Below are 19334 nucleotides of genomic sequence, written 5' to 3' on the forward strand. Positions count from 1 at the left end.
GAGCAAAATAATTCAGTTTGTACTTATGAAGAAAATGCCATTGTAAAACAGGCCTTTTTCTGCTAATCCTTTCTAACCATTCTCCTTGAGACTGAAAGGCTTTTGCCACGCTAACAGCAGCAGTTTTTATTCTTGCCTGATGCCTTCCAATCTTTTAGCATCATTTGACTTTGGTGCCAGTAAACTGTGCAGATGTCACATCAGATAAGGATACAGCAATAGTCTCAGTGCCAGAGAAAAGGTTGAAAGAAGAGTATTTTCAAGAACAAGCACTTCTACAAAAAAATTAAGAGCAAGTATTATTTCTAACAAGATCCTGAATGCCTAAAGCTGTGCAACCATTTGCATAATTTTACAAGCTGTTTTTATTCACAATAACCCATCAGAGCCAGGACAACTGCAGGAAATCAAGTGAATCACAGTCCTTATTTTATTCCATCAAAATGCATGCAGCATATCAGTGGCAAGCACTGGTGGCAGAGGCACTGGCTCACTGGAACTGATAACACAAGTTACAGAGGAGGAGACAGCATATATAGAGTAAATAATTTGATTTTCACAATCTTTATAACTACTGAGAGTACAAATGAAGCTTGATTTATAGGCTGAATCTGTAATTTTGGCATTGGCTAGAGAAACAGATAGAGAAGATGCACAAAAAACCTCAAAGGAATTTCTTAGTGCCATTTCAATATAGGTTTGCTAGTGTGCTCTTTTTGGAAAGAGGCTTACGAAAGGATCTATGAGCTCATCAATATGTTTTACTTACAGTACAGTTTTATACTGTCTCGAGGAGCTGTTGAGACTTGTCTGCTGTGTCATAGCAAAGTATGACCTTATCTGACCCAACCATATTGAAGTAATTCCGAGGGGGGGCGGAAGGGGAGGGGAGTACACAGGCAAGCTTAATTAAAGTAGGTTTTTTTGTTGTCTACTTCAGGTTAAGCATAAACATAATATTTCCTGTCCCATCCTCTCCCCACTTGCTGTATTTTATGCCAAACTCAGGCTTAATCATAGTTCTTAATTAGCTCATTTTGTTTTATTTTGTAAGACCAAGAAGTACTGCAGCGGAATGACTTACAGGAACAGAGTTATTAAAATTGCATTTGACTGAAAGGCTGAAGAACAAAGCAAGATGGGGATCTTGCAGGTTGAGGCAGAGTACAGTCAGGGTAGAAGACTGCCTCAAGCCAAAAATATAAGTAAACAGGACAGACAGAGATGCAGTCATAACACGGTTTAGAGAAAAGAATCATACAACTAAACAAAATTTCTTCCCTTTGAAAAGTCTTATAAATTACAGAATGAAAGACATCATCTCACATTTTGACAGTAACAAACTCAAGTTACCTTAAAGAGAAAACTAGTCCTTGAAATTTGTCACAGCAAATTTTGCTGTTTAGAATCAGCTATTTCTCTTAATGCAGCATAGAGCTTCCTATTAAAATTCTTTTCAAATGAATAAATATATACCATCTCAAGATACCTGAAGAGTTAAAAAATAGCTTACTGAATGGCTTATTTGACTGATGCCAGCTTTCTGCTGAAATCAAGCTCAAAGTTTACAAGAAAAGAATTCCCTAAAGAGATTAGATTGAGCTGATTACAATAGCTTCTCTAATCTTAGTGAAGAAGTAGGGAGATGTACATTTTAATGGAATGAATATATTAGTATTTCTTGAATCCCATTAGGTCTGAACTCACAATCTTTGGCTATGAGTTTTTGTAGAAAATGCAATAACGGTTTTGACTGTATACTAATACTTCTTGGAACAAACACTAGGGCTGAAAGAACAAACGTGTTACACTCAGTTCCCAATGAAAAATTAATGGTACTGTTTTATAACATGATTTTTGGCACCATACCAAAAGCCAATGTTTGAAATATTTAACACAACAAAGCACGTTTGAAAATGTTCAATTCTATCTCAGCTTTAAAACAATTCCTTTGACTAATAAGTCTTAAAAATGGGCAAGAGAAAACAAGTAGGTAATTACTTTTCAAAATAGTATTTTCTATGAAGTTTCTTCTTCCTCCTTTCTTTAGCTCACTGTTGATTCAAGCTGTAGAAGTGGTTGCTAATGTTTACTTAATTATGAAGGGTTCAGAACTGCAGCAGTTCACAATCATGTTTAACAAGATCCTCACTTTCCAACAAATACTTGTCACCAACCCTCTCTCCTCCTTCCCTGGAGGAATTCCTCCTGTGCCTTTGGCATAACCTGCTTTCACCTATCATTTCCTTTTACTGCATACCTTCCCCCACCCTTTTTCTTTAAGGCAAGTATTCTCATTGTGCAATACTTGCATGAAGACCCCAGCAACTTAAAAGTATTACATACTTTTCTGGTATAGAACATCTGACATGAACATTTATTTTCCTCAAAACATCCAGGATTATGTTACAGATTAGTTATAAAGATGGCTGGATTGTCAGGGGCCAAAAGGAAACCAGTCTTCTATTAATTTAAAGGACAGGACAACAGCATAGAGCAGTATACAGTTACAGCGCTAACTCCCAATGCAAGACCGAGCATAAGCAGTTTCTAGGCATACGCAAACTGCTGCTTCTTTGTTAACTGTGTTATGGAAAATCAGGCTCGCCGGCCTCCATAACAGGGTCCGACCCTAGGTTCCTGCTGAGGCAGAAGTTCGAAGTCAGATTGAAGAAAAATAAAATTTAATGACATACGTGTGGTAATTACAGCTCGAGCTGGGTGCCTCCGAAGAGGGACCCCGAACAAAGAAATCCCTGGGCAATTATACCCTTACAATCTAAATTCCCCACCCCTTAAGCGATAGTTTGGACCAATAGTAATAGTTAGGTCTCGGTTCTTCCCCTTCTTCCTTGGGCCCCTTTATTGTCTCTAGGCAGGCCGCTGCTTATCTTCAAGGTTGGCTACTCCTGCTGTCCGTGTAACTTCTTTATCCCTCCAGCTTGAACCGGCTCTGGGGCCCCCTTTTACTTATCTAAGTAAAAGTTCACAGCAAGTTCACAGCCTGAGGCCTAAGGCTTCAGCAAATTTAGCTACTAATGCTAAGCAAGTTATGCTAAGCAATTAATTCTAGACAGCTTCAGTTCAATATTCTCTAACAACTGACACAAGTTATATAAAACAGAAGTGAGTTCCTTAGTAAACTTTTTATACAAGCTTGTTATTATTATTATTAGACTTACAGGAATGCTAATATTATCACAACTCCATTATTATATTGCAAAACAGTCCAGAAGCTCTCTTAAAAAAAGAAGGGGAAATGCTTTTCCCTTTATTTGCTAGTACTTTGCTGGATGAAACCCAGTGGGATCCTCTTTTCTTCCCCTCATAAAATCAGTTTTCAAGAAGGCTACGAGTTCATTGCTCTGAAAACAAAGCCACCAGTTAAGTGTATCAGAGAGCCCTGTGGGGTCACTCCTCACCCAGCAGTTCCCAGGTGCCCCAAAACAGGGGAAAACACCACACCTGACCTTTCCCTGTTGCTCCCGAAGCCCGGCAATTCCACACTGGGTTTGCCTTGGCATGGCTACTAGAGAAACACGATTTTAGCTGCGTAACGACAGCAGCAGCCCCAACAGTCAGCACGGAGGCGGCTCTTGGGCTACGCCGGGTCACGGGGAAGGGGCAGCATTGGGACCCTTACACACCCATACTGGCTATCAGGGACCTGACCCGGCTTAAGGCTACCTCAGGGGAAGAGAAGAGAAAAACAAGCAAGCAGAAAACAGAAAAACACAACTTCCCACAGCTCAGGTGCCCCGCGAGCAGCGCGCCCCCGCCCCACACAGCTGCCCCCCGACCAACCGTCCCCCAAGCCCCGCCCCCAGCGCGAGCCGGGGCTTTCGAGGAAACGGCGCGGCTCCCCGCGACCCTTCCTGCTCTCCTCTTATTGGCCGTGGCGGGGAAGGCGGGGCCAAGGCCACGGCGAGGGACGCCGGGCGAGGGGACGTCACGCGGCCCCGCCCCGCGCTTCCCCCGCCCCGTTAGGCTGGGGGCAGCTGGAACCGGTTCGCGGCCGCGCCGCCCCCTCCCCTCCCCCGCCCGCGCCGCGCTGTCAGGCGGCCGTTGGGCGTGAGGCGGCTCGGGCGGCAGGCCCGGAGCCCGGCGGCGGCGGCAGCGGCGCGAGGGGTTGGGCGTCCGGGCGACACCGCCCGTAGCCCCCTCACGCACAAAGGGGGCAGGGAGCCGGGAGCGGCGCTCTCCCAGGTCAGTCCGAGGCGCCGGCGGGGCGGGAGCGGGGCGGAGCGAGGCTGCCGGGGGCGCGGCAGGGGCGGGGGGCGGTGTGCCGGGGGGGGGGCAGGGTCGCTGAGGCGTGTCCCTGAGGAGAGGCGGGGGGCTGGGACCTGAGGAGAGAGGGTCTGTGGCCCCGGGGAGACCCGAGGGGGTGTTCGGTTCCTGTCCCCTGGGCGGGGAGGGAAGTGGAGCGAGAGGAGGTGCGTTTCGTTTTCCTGAGGAGATCGGCCGGGGGGAGAAGAGGGTCCGTGCCCCTCGGTGGGGAGCGATCCGGGGGGAGGGCTGGTGCGTGACCCTGCGGGGAGCTGGGGGGAGTGCGGAGCTCTCCCCCACACCGGCCCCAGGCCCCAGGCCAGCTCTCACCCGCTCGCCCGGCCGTCAGCTCACCCGCGGCCCCCAACAGCGACCCCCTCCCCACGACCTCAGCGTCCCGCCGCCCCTTACCCGTCTCCTCGGCCCCTCGGCGGCCCCGCCCCCTCAGGCCCCGCCCCCAGCGCGAGCCGGGGCTTTCGAGGAAACGGCGCGGCTCCCCGCGACCCTTCCTGCTCTCTTCTCATTGGCCGCGGCGGGGAAGGCGGGGCCAAGGCCACGGCGAGGGACGCCGGGCGAGGGGACGTCACGCGGCCCCGCCCCCTCCTAGCCGCGGTCCCGCCCCGCGTTTCCCCCTCCCCGTTAGGCCGGGGGCAGTTGGAACCGGTTCGCGGCCGCGCCGCCCCCTCCCCTTCCCTCCCCTCCCCCGCCCGCGCCGCGCTGTCAGGCGGCCGTTGGGCGTGAGGCGGCTCGGGAGGCGGCGGCAGCGGCGCGAGGGGCTGGGCGTCCGGGCGACACCGCCCGCAGCCCCCTCACGCACAAAGGGGGCAGGGAACCGGGAACGGCGCTCTCCCAGGTCAGTCCGAGGCGGAGCGAGGCTGCCGGGGGCTCGACGGGGGCGGGGGGCGGTGTGCCGGGGGTGGGGCAGGGTCGCTGAGGCGTGTCCCTGAGGAGATGCGGGGGGCAGAGACCTGAGGAGAGGGGGTCCGTGGCCTCGGGGAGACCCGAGGGGGTGTTTGGTTCCTGTCCCCTGCGGGGGAGGGATGTGGAGCGAGCGGAGGTGCGTTTTCCTGAGGAGATCGGCGGGAGGGAGACAAGGGTCTGTGCCCCTCGGTGGGGAGCGGTCTGGAGGATCCTGCATGCTCCTCGGAGCGGAGGGAAGAGGATGGTTGCCTGCCTCCAAGGGGGGAAGAGAGGGGCTGCACGCCCCCGAGGGGACACCTAGATGCTGCATGTGTGAGACGAGGAGCTGCATGGCCGGGGAGGGGGCCGGGGCGGGGGGCATCGTGCCGGGGTGCGGCGCGGCCGAGGAGGGCAGCAGGCGTGGGTGGGTGGGCGGGTGCGAACTCCCGGCGGCGCCGAGGCCGTGCCCGGGCCTTGACCCGGCGCGGTGTCGCTCCCCGGGCCGGCGGGTGCCCGCAGGGGGTGAGCGCAGCGCCGGCAAGTCTGTCTGTTTACATCCCTGCCGAAAGCCCTCGCCCGGGGCCACGGCGCGCCGCCTCCGGCTGCCCGGGCGAAGAGCCGGGCGAGCCTGCTGCGGTCCTGGGACGTGCCGTGCCCGGTGGGGTTTGCGGTGGGGCAGCCGCCGCGGATCGCTCCGTAAGTGCCCCTCAGACCGCCCAGCGGGATGCGTTGGGCTGGACACCCTGCGGCGGCGATCGGCTGCGCTGGGGCGGGCCCTCATCTGGTCTTTGTAACCACCTCTGCTTTGGACTAAAGGAGCGCAGTGACTATTATTAACAGCTTGTGTTTTAGTATTATTGATCTTATACGGACGAGTAAGACAATTCCAGATTAAGTTTATGTGTTATCTGCTTCCTAACCCGGCTATTGTAGGAGGCATAGATTCATTTTCATTTTTCCTGTTTCCTTGTCAATCAGTAGCTTGTCTTGAAGGCTGTTAAGTGTTTTAATTCACTAAAGCATGCGCTGTTAGAAGGAGATTAGGCTTCACAGTATTTTAAAAGCTAACAGTAGATTGAAATAGTTGGAGAGTGGAATTATTTTATGTCATATGAGATATTTTTCCTAATAGATTATTGTATGTACTTCTATTCTACCACTCTTGCTAGAATCTGTAGAAAGTACTAAAAATCTCCCGGGAGAAACAACATTTGTCTTGAATAGACGCTACTCAAGTAAATTGCCACATAATTAATCTCTTCGTAAACATCTCAGTGTGCTGATCAATAAAATGGATGCAAGCTTTGAAAAACATTTTTAAAAGTTGTTTGTTGTTTTGAGTACTGAGGGCTATGGGGAACATTATACACTTTATTTGTCTGTGTCATTTCTAGATGAGAAACTATGGTTAGTATGATCACAAAGATCTAAATTACTACTTGGTTGATATCTTGTCAGTCACACGCTAATAATGAAGAACATAATGAAGAATATTTCAGCAAAGAGAAATTAAAAAAACAGGCTGTTTTGGTGTACTTGCAAATATGCCCCAGCCATTGCCTGACTTTTCCAAGAACTTTGTCTTCAAAACTGTTATGAAATAGCTACAACAGAAGAGTCCACTGCATGTACATGAATTAAAACAAAGCAGATGCATTATAAGTGACCTAGGATATTGGATACGGTTATTGCATTTGGTTGCAAGGGCTGCCTTGGCCTTGCAAACAGGTAGCTAAATTGATAGTGAAAATACAGTCTTAAAGATTTTTTTTACCATTACTATGTACAAATGTTTCAGAGATAGTGCTCAGGTGTTGCTTCTTCCTAAATGTCAGCATATCTCTGTTAGTAACATTCCTGCCTTTGGATCAGAGGAGCATATCCAAATCTTGTATGCAAGTTTGTTTTCTGCTCAGTGTTAATACTGCAATGCAGTATAAGAGAGGATTTGTGGCCATGCTTTCTTGTGCAGTCCAGAAGGGGGAAGAGGGGGGAGTACCTTCTGGTTGTTCAGGTGAAAAAGAAAGAGTCAGTGCTGTAATGCTGTTTCTAAAAATTCTCCTCCAGTTGTTAGATTGAATGTCCTAAGCAGCCTATCCTCTGACCTTGTTCTAAAATCCAAGTGCTGTCAACCATTGTTACTTATTTTTATTCTGTATCTAATCTGCTACTTTAGATGTACTTTATATTCTGGTGCCTTGTTGCAAGCAACAACAGCAAAATATATTCTGCATACTATAAATTTAATCAGATTTGAATGGATATCATTTAAATACTAAAGGTGAAGTCTGCAGTAACGCAACTTGATATTTCGTGCTTGAGATTCTAATTCTGTGAGTAAAATGTCTTAAAGCAGTAGTTTCATGTGGTTAGATTCATGTCTTTGCTTTGTTCTGAATGGTACCAAATGCTATACATGATGGATTTTCTATTGTTGTGTATAGTACAGCTTTCAAGAAGGCAAAATGTAAGTACAGTACATTCTCCCGCAATGCGTGTTAATGTTCAAGTACACGTTTCCCAAGGGAGGTGACAGGGAGCTGCAGTGCCTCTGATCGGCCCCGCTCGCGCCAGCATGCACTCTCAGCTGTCAAATGCGTTGGCTGCAACTGCATCGCTTTTCCCCTGCTTCAGACTGGGATTGGACCTCTCCTTTGTGTTAAGTCTCCTGAGCCTGTACTTTTAAGGTGGAGAATGTTTGTTTAAAATAGAAAAATAGAAGTAAAAACACTGCAGCCTTCTAGTTCCTGCCCCTTTGGTCTTTATATGTGAAAATTGTTGTGATATTTTGAAATAATTGAGCATATGTTTACTTTTCGCAGTACCAGTAATCTGCACTGTGGTCTGTTTGGTGATAAAGTGTGTGCTAACAGTTTGAAAGAGTCTGTTTGTGCAAATATCATCTATTATTTTCCTATAGACAACTAAGCAAATTCAGTAATACAGTGGTGAAATATATTTTTACATTAAGGACCAGATGTCTGAAGGTATAGAAATGCATGATGGAAAGATCACAGCACCTAGATATCTAACTCTCCAATTTTAATTGAGTTGTTTGTCTGAGCACCTTTGAAAATCCCATTAAGAACCTCTGGAAAAATTTAGGTACCTGAATTTCTCTAAAAAATTCTGACCCGTTAAAAATATCCTTTGGTAAGCTATATTTTGTCGTCACTGTAAAATATGTGTTCCATGTTGTCAAGTCATCCTTAAACAGAATGTTATCCAAGGAAGTTTTAGGTTGATAGCTTTACATCAGAAATTTCTGCTAATAATTTATCAGCTAGTTTTTTGTTTGTTTGTTTGTTTTAAGAGAGGCAGCACAGTGTATTTCAATGTAAGTCTGCTTCTTCTCACTTTCTCATCAGCATGTTGCCAGATACTGGTTATTCTCAATGGGTAAAGTCCGTGCAGAGGGTCAAAATTTCATACGATCTGGATCATCTAACTTCCAGGAACTTAAATGAAGTTGCTTTAGGTCACACTCTCTTACATGCATCCCGGATATAACAGTGTACAAAATTATGGATTTCCGTTGTGTACTGGAAGAACAACATTTTACTTTTCCTTTAAAGCTAAATTTCTTCTTGTTCTGAATTCTAATCTCTATCAATTGAAATCTTCCCTTCCCACTCCCCTAGTCTGGGAAGTTACTGTAAAATTTCCTGAGGGTTTGTTTCTTTGTCTTCCCTCTCTTTCCCCAGTAGATACGAATACCTTGTTTTCCTTGCACTGATAAGCATACCCAGCCATTCTGCAGCCCTTATGGTCAAATCACAGATGATGTCAGGTTTTCATTCAGATCTATCTTAGTATAGTTGCCTTTTCCTAGTAAGTTTTCTGTAAGGAGTGTGAAGTGCATGAGAGCAGATTAACTGCTAGACTCAAATGATTCCTGCCTGTTTCTGAAAGCCCTCAGTCAATACAACAAAAAGCAACTTCAAGACCCCTAATATTTAAGGCTTGTAGGTCTCTGCAGTAGAAAAAGTGATCACATCATACTTGAGGTCTGTCACAAACATTGTCCTTAGAGCATTAGAAATCAGAGCCTTGCAAACCTATTTGAGTTGGTCTTACAAATCTCACTTGCATTGAGTGAGAGCATGGCATTTGGCTTTATGAATGCTGTGAATTTTCATGAGTCTAAAATTTGTTCAATATTCTGAAAGCTAGGATATTAAATTCCGGGATTGTCCCAGATTACTTGGTATGTATTTACCTAACTAAGATACCAGATTGCAAACAGCTGATACTTCTTGAAATGCATTGGTAAAGCATGTAGCTCCAAGTTCATTGAAAAGGTTAGGGAAGTAAAGAAAAACAATGTACATAGATATATCCACTAAACCCCCAAATTACCTTGGTCTTCCCCATCCATGATGACATCCCTAACCTTTTCTTCTCCCATTTGTAGAGGAAAGCTGATATTTTGTCATACATTTATAGTTGGTTGTGTTATGACAGAAGGAGAGTGCTAAATGTCTTTTTTTCCCCTCTTCTTCCAAGTGCCTTTAATGGCCCACAGTTGTCTGCTCGCATCTTAGAAATGTATTTCTGGAATCAGGAGGTGAGAGCTTGGGGTCTTTATTATTTAGGGAGGTACATTACCTCCTACTGCCTTTATACTCCTTAGGATGTCCATGAGGGGGAGCAAATTGGGAAAGGAAAGGTTTACAGGCTAGATTAGAATGAGTACAATTTTTCTTGTCTGTTCAGCCTGCAGGTTACTATGCTTAAAATGTTTGTTGCTTTTCTTGTGGGTGTATGAAGGCAAGTAAGTGGATTTCTGAAACTGCAAGATTCCTGGTTGCTTTTCTTCCCATCTAAAACCACAGGGAAATCTTTGCCTTGTGGCAAGGGAACCAAGATTGCACATGACCCTACCCACTAAGCTGTTGATCTTGCCCCTGCTCTGGAAGCCTTGCTCAGTAGCCCATTCTGTCCAGTGAGGCTGGTTGATGGGCAGGGTTTTCTGAGTCAAGCCTTTAAAGGCAGGTCAGTGCAGCCTCCAACACTCATTCAGAGTGCTGCTACTGTGCAGTCTTCACTCCCTTGGGAGACCTCCAGAGGCTGTTAAAGGTAAGGAGTTGCTTTGCAAGGGGAGGAGAATATGAGAGAGGATTGAACTGTGGCATAGTGAGGAAAAGGACCTGTTTTGCTGTAAAAGCAAGAATCTCTAGGTGGAGAAACACTTCTTTTAGTGAAGTGCCGATACCACTGTGTGAACGTCTACCTGGGTAAGAACTGTTTCCCATGGAGAAACAATTGAAATTTAAGTGCTCTTTGCTTGCTTGCATAAGAGATGAGTTATATCACATAAAAGCTGATCAGTGGAAGGAAGTGGAGCATAAGGAAAGGGACGGTTGTTTGCACCCCAAGCTTGTGTTTGGACGCATGTAGTTGCAGCAGATGTGAATTCAGTTTTAATACTTTGAACCTGAAAGCTGTTTTAAAACAGCATAAGGGCTTCTAGTTAGTGAATCTGCTCAGTTGAATTTGTTAATCTTTGCTGATTAGGAAATGTTTAATATTTCTAAAATAATTATTCTAACTTGTTCTAGTTTCCCTGAATACAGAGCTATAACTTCTCTGAGCTGAGGATCCTTTATGTTCTCCCAAACAGTCCATCTTTACAGGTGTGAGGAGTGGAGGACTTTGTTGTTGTTCTTTGTCATCTCCTTTGGTAAGGCAGTATTGCAGATCTAAAGGAATATAGATTTTGAAAGATTGCCTGACACCTACTGGTCAGAGGATTTGCATATTTAGTCTAGGGTTTCCTGCCAGCTCCCTCTGGGAATTAAACTACCCCCCTCTTCCCAGGACCCATCAGTAACTGGACAGTTAAACTTCCGCATTTTTTCCTAAAGCATTTTTGTATCATCAAGAAAGTACAGAACGCTTTACACATGCATGATAATATACAACATAGTTTTGATTCATTAACAGAAAGTAAATTTGCACAGAAATGTAATTGTTGAGTATATGTATATTATTTCTTCTGTGCTGTATGTTTATTTACAGTGCTCTACTAGAAGAGAAGTTTCTTTAAAATGAAGGGTAGTGCTTTGGACCTAAATGTGAATGCTTCTGTTGACATAATGGCTTATTTAAGAACATCTGTAGCTGCAGTATTCCTATCAAAACCATGCCTGAGTTTGGTGGTCTAAACTACAGTTTTTCTTGTCTTGATACATGTCCCCTGGGAAGGTGGAGTAGGTCTTTGAGATAAAGGGCCTTTAAGCAGAATTTTGAGAACTTTACAAAGTGAGTTTGTTAACATATCCTTACAATTAACTACTGTTACATAGAAAATGTAATATTCCTTTGCCAGTCTTTTTAGAAAAGCCCACAAATGTCTTGCAAGTAGGTGCACAGAATTTTTGCAAGACTGGCTTCATGAGCTTTATAGATTTATTATCAGGGTTTCAAATTTTCTTCGGGAATGAACTGGTAGTTAATTAAGTTACAGTAAGATAGACATGCTATTTTTCATCAAGTTTAATTTTGAGAGTTGCTTTGCATCAGCTTTGGAAGCAGTTTTTACATGGCAAGAACCTGGTCTTGGTTTGGGGAACTGGGTTTAGACTTCAGCTGTTGTTTACCTGCTTGGTTGACTTTGGCAAGTCACCTGCCTACTTCTTCCTCCCTTTGGCCCTTCTGCCCTTTAGGTTAAAGGCTGTCTGAAGACGGACTGTCAATGTACACAGCTGAGGCCCTGAACTATTCTGTGTCATCACAAATGTACATTAGTTTAGAATCTCTGCTTCTAACTGAGATTTTCATGTCATACTGGACTAGTTTCAGAAGTTGAGTTTTATTTTTGGCACTGAAACAAGCTGCATTTTAACCTTCTGTGTCTATAAATAGCTGCCAAAAATAAATACTAGAGTGTGTCGCTGTTAACGCACAGACCACCTAATGACACACACATGACAAAATTTCACAAAGGGAATGTTTTCCCTTAGAAATTTTTAATAAGTATACTTATTTCCAGCCTCAGTATTTTTGGATTTTACTATTTACAGCAATGTTACTTGTAAAAGAGTACATGCACAATCGGGATATTTGACCAGAAACATCTATATTGCTACCTTTTGTTTCTCCCCTTTTCCCACTGAGGAGTCATTTCACTTTGAGATGGAGGGAGAAAAATAAGGGAGGAGAAAAAGGAATATAAAAAGAACAATAGCTCGAAAAGATAGATTCAGAGAGGAGGAAGAAGAGTAGAAGATACAGAGGAAAAATTGTAGCTGTTCAAACTTCAGACCTTAGTTTTCTTTCTGATTGCTCAGAATGAATGAGGATTATGAGCTTCTTTCTATATTCTTCCCTATCTGAAATCTGACTTTCCTTTGCTTTTCTTTGTTTTCAGAGCTTCTGTTTGATTTTTATTAAACTAGCCTGTGCAGTAGCAATTTGGAAGGCAAAGGCTTGTAGTAGACAGAGCTAGAGAAGAGCAGATTCCTCCCTAGTGCCATCAGTTCTTCCTTTCATTATTACCGACATTTTCACCAAAGGATTGATGACTAAGATTGTACTGAAATAAACAGTATTTTTGTTCTGTTCCGAATAATAGTAATAAAAACATTCTACCTTCTTGGTTAAAAAACTCACTGGTATGAAAAAATGGATCAAGAGCTTTGCAAAGGTAATTCTGCATATAATTAATATAAATTGACTTTTTGGCACCCAAGTCCAAAGGAATATACTTGTGTGGTGCTAGTTGGTCTGGAAACAGCAGGTCTGCTATGATCTCTTTTAACTCTGGTATGACTACTACTACTACTTTCATAAGTAATATAAAAGGATATTTTACATTAATAGTGTTTCTGCTGAGATGTGGAGAGTGGGATCCTGCCAGTTTCTTTTTAGTCAGGTTATAGTGTTTTGCAGGAGGGTATAAAACTGAAGCAGGGACAGTCCACCAGCGACTGTTCTGACTACAGGGGATATAGGCAGTCCTTTCCTGCTGTGGTGGTTTTGACTGCTTGGTGCTTCTTGTTGCTGCTGCTCCATGTGAAAGGTTGGAAGCCTGGGTAGGAGAGCAGAGTTGAAGGTGGTGTGCAAATCATCTGATCAACTCACTGCCTGTGACAGCAGAGAGCTGTCATCCATCATGGGTTCTTGCCCTTTTTCCTTCAAGGCTGGAACTCTCTTCTGTGTATCTTTGAGATAGTACTGCTTGCCTGTACAATTTCTCCTCTGTTGTTTTGAAGATGAGGCTAAAGAATAACATAGGGAAGGAGTCAGAAATTACTGGTTGCCAAAGCTCATAATCTTATATCATGTTTTATAATCTTATATTGTGTCTTACAATAAAACTTCCAGTGGCTTCTTTGGGAGCAAAGTTAGTCAAAGCAGAGAGTTTTTGAAAAATCTCAGCCTATGACTGATGAATGCTGCATAATAATGATACTTGAATGTGCTATTTAATTTAGTAGTCTTTTCTTGTGCCAGTGTTGCAACAGGGTCCTCTGCAGCTGGATGCTGTTTTCTGGGGCTGCCGCTGGTTTTAAATAGCTTTTCTGTTGAACTGCTCACTTGAACAGTAACAGCACTAGTTGTTTCCTTCCTTATAAGTGGTTGAAGTTCATGTTTCTCTTATTTAGGACACCAACAGATGTAGTGTATTATTTCTGAAATATAATATCTTTTTCCTCCACTCTAGGAGACTTCAGCTTTGCTAAGACGAAAGTTCTGCAAGTATGACCCCTTCTCAAGTCACTTTTGAAGTAAGAGGACCATCTGTGACAGGTTTGTATGGTAAAACTAGAACAAGACTGAATAGAAGAATGTTTAAAGGCTACCTTTTCTATTTTCTTCAGGGCCAAAGGACCATTCATTTTGATACTTGAACTGACAAGTCATTGAAAAATGCAATTAATTAAGAACCTGCAGGTAGAAATTTGAAAATTGAGATTTGAGAATGAATTTTGGTCAATTTATTGTTTTTTCAAACAACAATTTCAAAACATGCTAGAGATTTTGACTGTAGTTATGAAATAGTTATGATTCTTTTAAAATTATCATTCAGTGTCTAATAACCTTTATCTATTGAGGAGTATGCCTGATAGTCGGGCATGCATTGATGTGTTTGTTTTGTTTTAATTCGCTCTGCATCCCTGTTGAAAATTCTTTGTACTGAGGACATGTGATCTTTACTGCGCATTAAGGACAGAAAGAATACTCAATAATCTGTCTGATGCGCTTCAGAAGGTGTTGTTAGTAATCCCTTAAGTGACAAGAACAGAGTTATCTGCTCATAATTTAGATTTCTTTTCTAATTTTATCATATAGTGGTTGCCCTGCATCCTGAAGCATGAGATTTTGACCATAATATTTTATTTCTGCCTAATGTAGTCACAGAATTTTTCAGCTACATAAATGGACATTAAAAATAATTATTAAGCTGTAAGTCTCAGTAGCAATTTGTGATAGAAAGTTCTGCTAAGTTAAAGTCCTTCTTTAATACAAGCAGTAACTACAGATACTTTTACTTTTGACTTTTGTTTTCAGTGAAGTTCCCTGGCTTTTGGAAAAGGATAAAGTTTGGTGTTTTATTTACTATTAACTGTGTAGATCTCTCTAACTTCTGACCTAGTCATCTTGCTGAAAACCTGTGCAAGTTTAGAAATGTTTTCAGTCCCTTTCAGTGCAGAAATATACCAATGTTAGTCTTCTACTGAAGTCCTTCCTGTTTCAGTGATACTCTTTGGAAATGGGGGATCACAACTAGACTAAATCAGGACACACCATTGACTTGAGTAGGGGAATTAAAATACTTAGTGTTGTGTACTGAGTATTTTTTAGATATGTATTAATATTTTGTTGTTCTTTGCTTTATGTTACAATGAGAGGAATAAGCTTTCTACATGGCTGGTGTTTCAGAATCTAGTGAGGTGTGTAAATAGTTCAGATTCCTCCATCTGTTGTGCTACTTTGTATTTATCAACCTTGCATCAAGTCTTCCCTTGTATCACCCACTTGTCTACTTTCATTAAATCCTCTTGATGTTTCATATTTCTCCAATTCTGAATGTTGTCATCTAGAAACTAAAAGTCTTAAGAACATGTAAGACACAGTAAGAGACATCGTTTAAAATGTCTGCCACCACAGCAGTAAGTCTTTATCAGTACATAATGTTCTGTAGAGTTTGTAAGGTGTCTGATGCCCAGTGGTAATATTTGTCACCTTCCTACTTTGGATATTAAATAGAAGTCTTCTTGATTTGAAGACAAGAATTAATTCAACTGTGCATTCATTTGCCCTCAATTACTATGGCAAAGAGATTCCCTTGCATGCAAAAAGTTGCTGGATTTCTGAGGAAGTCCAGATGCTTCCCCTTCACCCCTTCAGCTGATGAGTGAGGATTAGCTAGCTGGAAAGCAGGAGGGGAGCAGATACTGCTTGGCTGAGGAGTTTCTGTTGCTTCTGTTTGGAACAACTGCTATTCTGATGTTTTTTAAATAGTATTTCCCCACATCTTTTATCTAATACAGGGTAAAGCACAGCATAAAATTTCGTTTTTTTATAAAACAAGCAGAAACATAAAATTCTGAAGACAAGTATTTAATGATTTCAATCCAATTAATGAAATGCATTTCAACCAAAAGTATTTTGCTATAAGCATCTAAAAGATACTGTGTCAATCATGCAGGTATCCTGTAGTGGTTAGGAGTTGGAACATCCAGTGGTCCCTGTTTGAGCTGGGACATCTTTGGAAGTGGGCTTTTGGATTAAAAAAAAAATCTTTTTTTCTGAGCTCTTCAAGGTACTTCATTTTTTTCTTATGTCTTTCAGTATATGAGAACTGGAATAGTCTGACACCTTCTTGGTCTAGGGCCAGTCTTGCTTTATTTCTAAGACTGCTGCTTGCTTAAAGTTGAGCATGGCAGAAGATGGCATTTGGGGAAAAAATTCTTGGTAGACACTTCCTTTATTTATTTATTTATTTATTTATTTATTTATTTTTGCCACAAAGACACTACAGATTTTGTATTTGTCTTTCTGTACCTTTTTACATTGCTCCTACTTATCAGAGGTTTTGATAACTGAAATTAGAAACTTTATCTGATGAATCCAAGCATAGATAGCTAATCCTATCATTGTATAGAGCAACTCGAACAAGATGTTCAGTATATTACTGCATGTTCTTATACATGAAAATGTTTTATTCCTTATTTTGAAAGAAACTGGTACAGTCCAATTTCTGTTGGTAGAGTCCAATACCCCAGGTTAGGGATAACAGTAAGGCAACACGAAACGGAAGCTGGAAATTAAATGGCAAAATCATCTTGCATATATGATTTATTTCTGCATTGGCAAAATATGTAGTAGATGGCAGATACTCTTTGAGTAGTCATTTATAAAGTTGCTTAGGGAAGATATTTTTCTCTTGCTTTTCTTCAAAATTAAAACATTACTGGCTTGTGATGTGAGAAGGGAGTTTTGTAGACAAGTCAATTTTGTCTTGTATTTCCCCCTTCCCCAGTTTAGGATATACCTTTTTTATGTGAATTCTCTGGTATCTTATGAGCTCTGAACACCTGCTGCAGGTTTCTCTGTTCAGCAGACCCCATGCGTACCTCCCTCTTTATCCACATATCTATTGTCGTTAACTGGTAGCACTGAGATCTTGACCTTCAGCAACGAATGAATTTAAAAGTTAATAGTGGCATATATGCACAGAGGGCATTACTTTATAAGATTTGTTTCTGGAGCAAACCAGATGTAGTATTTACTATCAGAAAATACAACTTTATAGTTATTCAAGTAATGTGTCAAATTTGTAAAATAAATTTTTTAATCTGAATGAGGAACAAAAGGTGTCAGATCATGTAGAACACTGTGATTACAGTTCAGATCTCAGACTTTATTGAAAGCCAAAGGGAACTTTTTTAAGACAGCCCTGGCTGTTGACCTGTTGATAACATGAAAGGTAAAGCTTGCATAAGGTTTCAAGTGCCTTAGAAATCAGATTTATTGATGAGAATTGTGCTTATTACTTTGACCTTCATCTTTAGGAAATTTGAAGGAACTTTGCCAAAAAGAAAAAATTGGCAGCTACCAAACAGAAGCAGCTGAATGTGGGATTATAAACAGGGTTGGCAAAATTCCTGTTACAGACAAATGTTTGTTTGCGCAAGTTCCCATCATAGGTAAATAAAATGAAAAAAAATTTTTTTTGAAAAGTTTTGACATCTGTCTAGTGTTAGGTCTCTCTTTTGTGTTTCTCCCAAGTCTTTGAGAATTTGGGAGAAGAAAACTGACACGCAACGTGGACACAGAGCCTTTGCTGAGGAGTAGTGTCTTTATAACATTCTGGAGAAAACTTTAAAATTAAAGAATAAATAGACCTTAGATCAACTGAGTCTGTAAAGCATGTGTCTAGTGTAGCTATCCGATGGGAGTATTGCAAGCCGTGCTTTCCTCACCCGTTTGCAGTGTTGTTTCCACTGTTGTGATGTCTCCATCACTAGCAAAGTTGACTTTGGAGGAGTAGCAAACAGGGAAAACTAGTTCCTGTTTCAGTGGTTGTGAAGAATTACTTGGCAAATACTTGTATGATGTAGGTGGCATAAGGAGACGAGAGGAGGTTGTTTCTGCTTATCACAGCATTGATATTGTTGGGTTTGACTAGGGAAGGAGAGGTTTGAGATGCAGCAGCGGCGGGATGTAGTCTTGTGAAAGGAGGGAGATAGGTTTCCGGAGTTATTGGCAATTCTCTGAGCAGCGATATTTCTGATTTATTTGGAAATACTGTGTATTGATTTTTGTCAAATCCACTGTGGTGAGTAGTTGGTGGTATGTGAGGTGAGAAACCTTTCCTGGAGTGCTAAAGCGCTCTCTGTTTCCACATCGCTATCCTATTGAGGACAAAGCTGGTGGTTACAACTGGCAGGGCAAAAGAGCATCCCCGGCATGGGAATGAGGCTTTGACTCGCTCCCTCTGGCCAAATCACTTCTGCAGTCAACGCTGATTATGAAACCCTGCACACTGACATCAGCTTTTACGTGCTAGTGAGGTGGAGTGCTTCATTTTTGCCTCGTCCTAGCAAAAGGAAGTGGATTACTAGTAATGGCTATGATTCCCTTAGACATTCATCGAGGCACTGAATATTCACACATTTTGAGATTTAAAAAAGGACAGAAAAATATTATAGCTAAATGTAACTAAGAGGAATATAATTTAGATTACACTTTAGAAATTGGTGAGGGGGGAGGCCTTATCCTTACCTCCTATGATAGAAGCTGTATATGGCAGACCTGCATTTGCTTTCAACTTGCTGTGGAATAAGCTAGACCTCATTCTTTTACAGTACACTAAGATGTACTAAAAGTTGCTATTTTAAAGGAGTATTAATAGAATTTTAGCTTCTCTTATTTATCTTTAGTCAGAATTTGTAATCGTGTGGTATTCAAGTGGTCATTCATCCTCCTTCCTCTCCCCCTGCAAAAAAAACAAACCAAAATGTGCTACCGTACAGACTGGAAAAGGTAAAGCATCTGATCTGTCTGGGTAATTGTATACAATGAATTGCATAGTAAGTGTATTCACGCAACTGAGTTTTGTCTGCATTTGTGTGCTTACAGTGAGTATCCAAAAAGCTTTTTTTTTTTTTTTAAATGAATCAAAAGATTTTGCAGAAATGGATTGTAGTGCAAGATGTTCTCAGTTATCTGCTTATTTTAGTAAGCTGTTTTTAGGACCAAATAATCTTAATGTCTTCCCGAGAGTTGTAAATTCTTCGTGTCCCCTGGGTCTGCACTGTTTTCTTTCATAATCAAACCTGGTGTTATCCTTTCTTAGATTAACCTGTATAGCTGGAAAAAACAGACACAGTTTTAGAAGCATAAGCACTTCCTTGGGACTATTTCTTTCAGACTTGAAGTTTCAGCTATACCATTTGGCTTAGTAAAAGGTAGTGCATCTCTGTATATTGCTCACCTTCTTTGTATCTTCAGATTATTTTGGCTCCAGCACCATTACTAATGCATTATCAGTTTGAGAACATGAAATCCTCTTTTCTGGCTTTAGTTTAAGGCGAATTTGTTTGAAACTTTACATTTAGACATTTCATGTTAGAGATTGAAGTAAATTTCAGTACTACTTTTACTACATTTTATTTAGAAGTGGTTCCAATGCTCTGATAGTTCTTAGGTTTTGC

At 42.3% G+C, this 19334-nt stretch overlaps 2 protein-coding genes across 7 annotated transcripts in view; one reads left to right on the forward strand and one right to left on the reverse strand.

Moving 5' to 3' along the window:
• SHLD1 (shieldin complex subunit 1) overlaps positions 1–4699 on the reverse strand; it is a 72525-nt gene extending 67826 nt beyond the window's left edge. Inside the window, exons 1-2 of one of the 4 annotated variants that reach the window (XM_067292834.1) lie at positions 2347–2572; positions 2002–2067 (exon numbers count right to left, since the gene is read on the reverse strand). The gene's annotated coding sequence lies outside the window, so the exon portion shown is untranslated. Of the gene's footprint in view, positions 1–769; positions 810–2001; positions 2573–4677 lie in introns of those variants that run through there. The other 3 variants (XM_013961412.2, XM_067292832.1, XM_067292833.1) reach the window with 3 other exon arrangements.
• GPCPD1 (glycerophosphocholine phosphodiesterase 1) overlaps positions 4072–19334 on the forward strand; it is a 51892-nt gene continuing 36629 nt past the window's right edge. Inside the window, exons 1-2 of one of the 3 annotated variants that reach the window (XM_067292826.1) lie at positions 4072–4206; positions 13835–13920. In XM_067292826.1, coding sequence (XP_067148927.1) covers positions 13872–13920 — 49 coding nt within the window. In that variant the 5' untranslated portion in view covers positions 4072–4206; positions 13835–13871. Of the gene's footprint in view, positions 4207–5030; positions 5120–13834; positions 13921–19334 lie in introns of those variants that run through there. The other 2 variants (XM_067292824.1, XM_067292825.1) reach the window with 2 other exon arrangements.

The sequence above is a fragment of the Apteryx mantelli genome, chromosome 3 (assembly GCF_036417845.1).
Source record: "Apteryx mantelli isolate bAptMan1 chromosome 3, bAptMan1.hap1, whole genome shotgun sequence".
Classification (NCBI taxonomy): Eukaryota; Metazoa; Chordata; class Aves; order Apterygiformes; family Apterygidae; genus Apteryx; species Apteryx mantelli.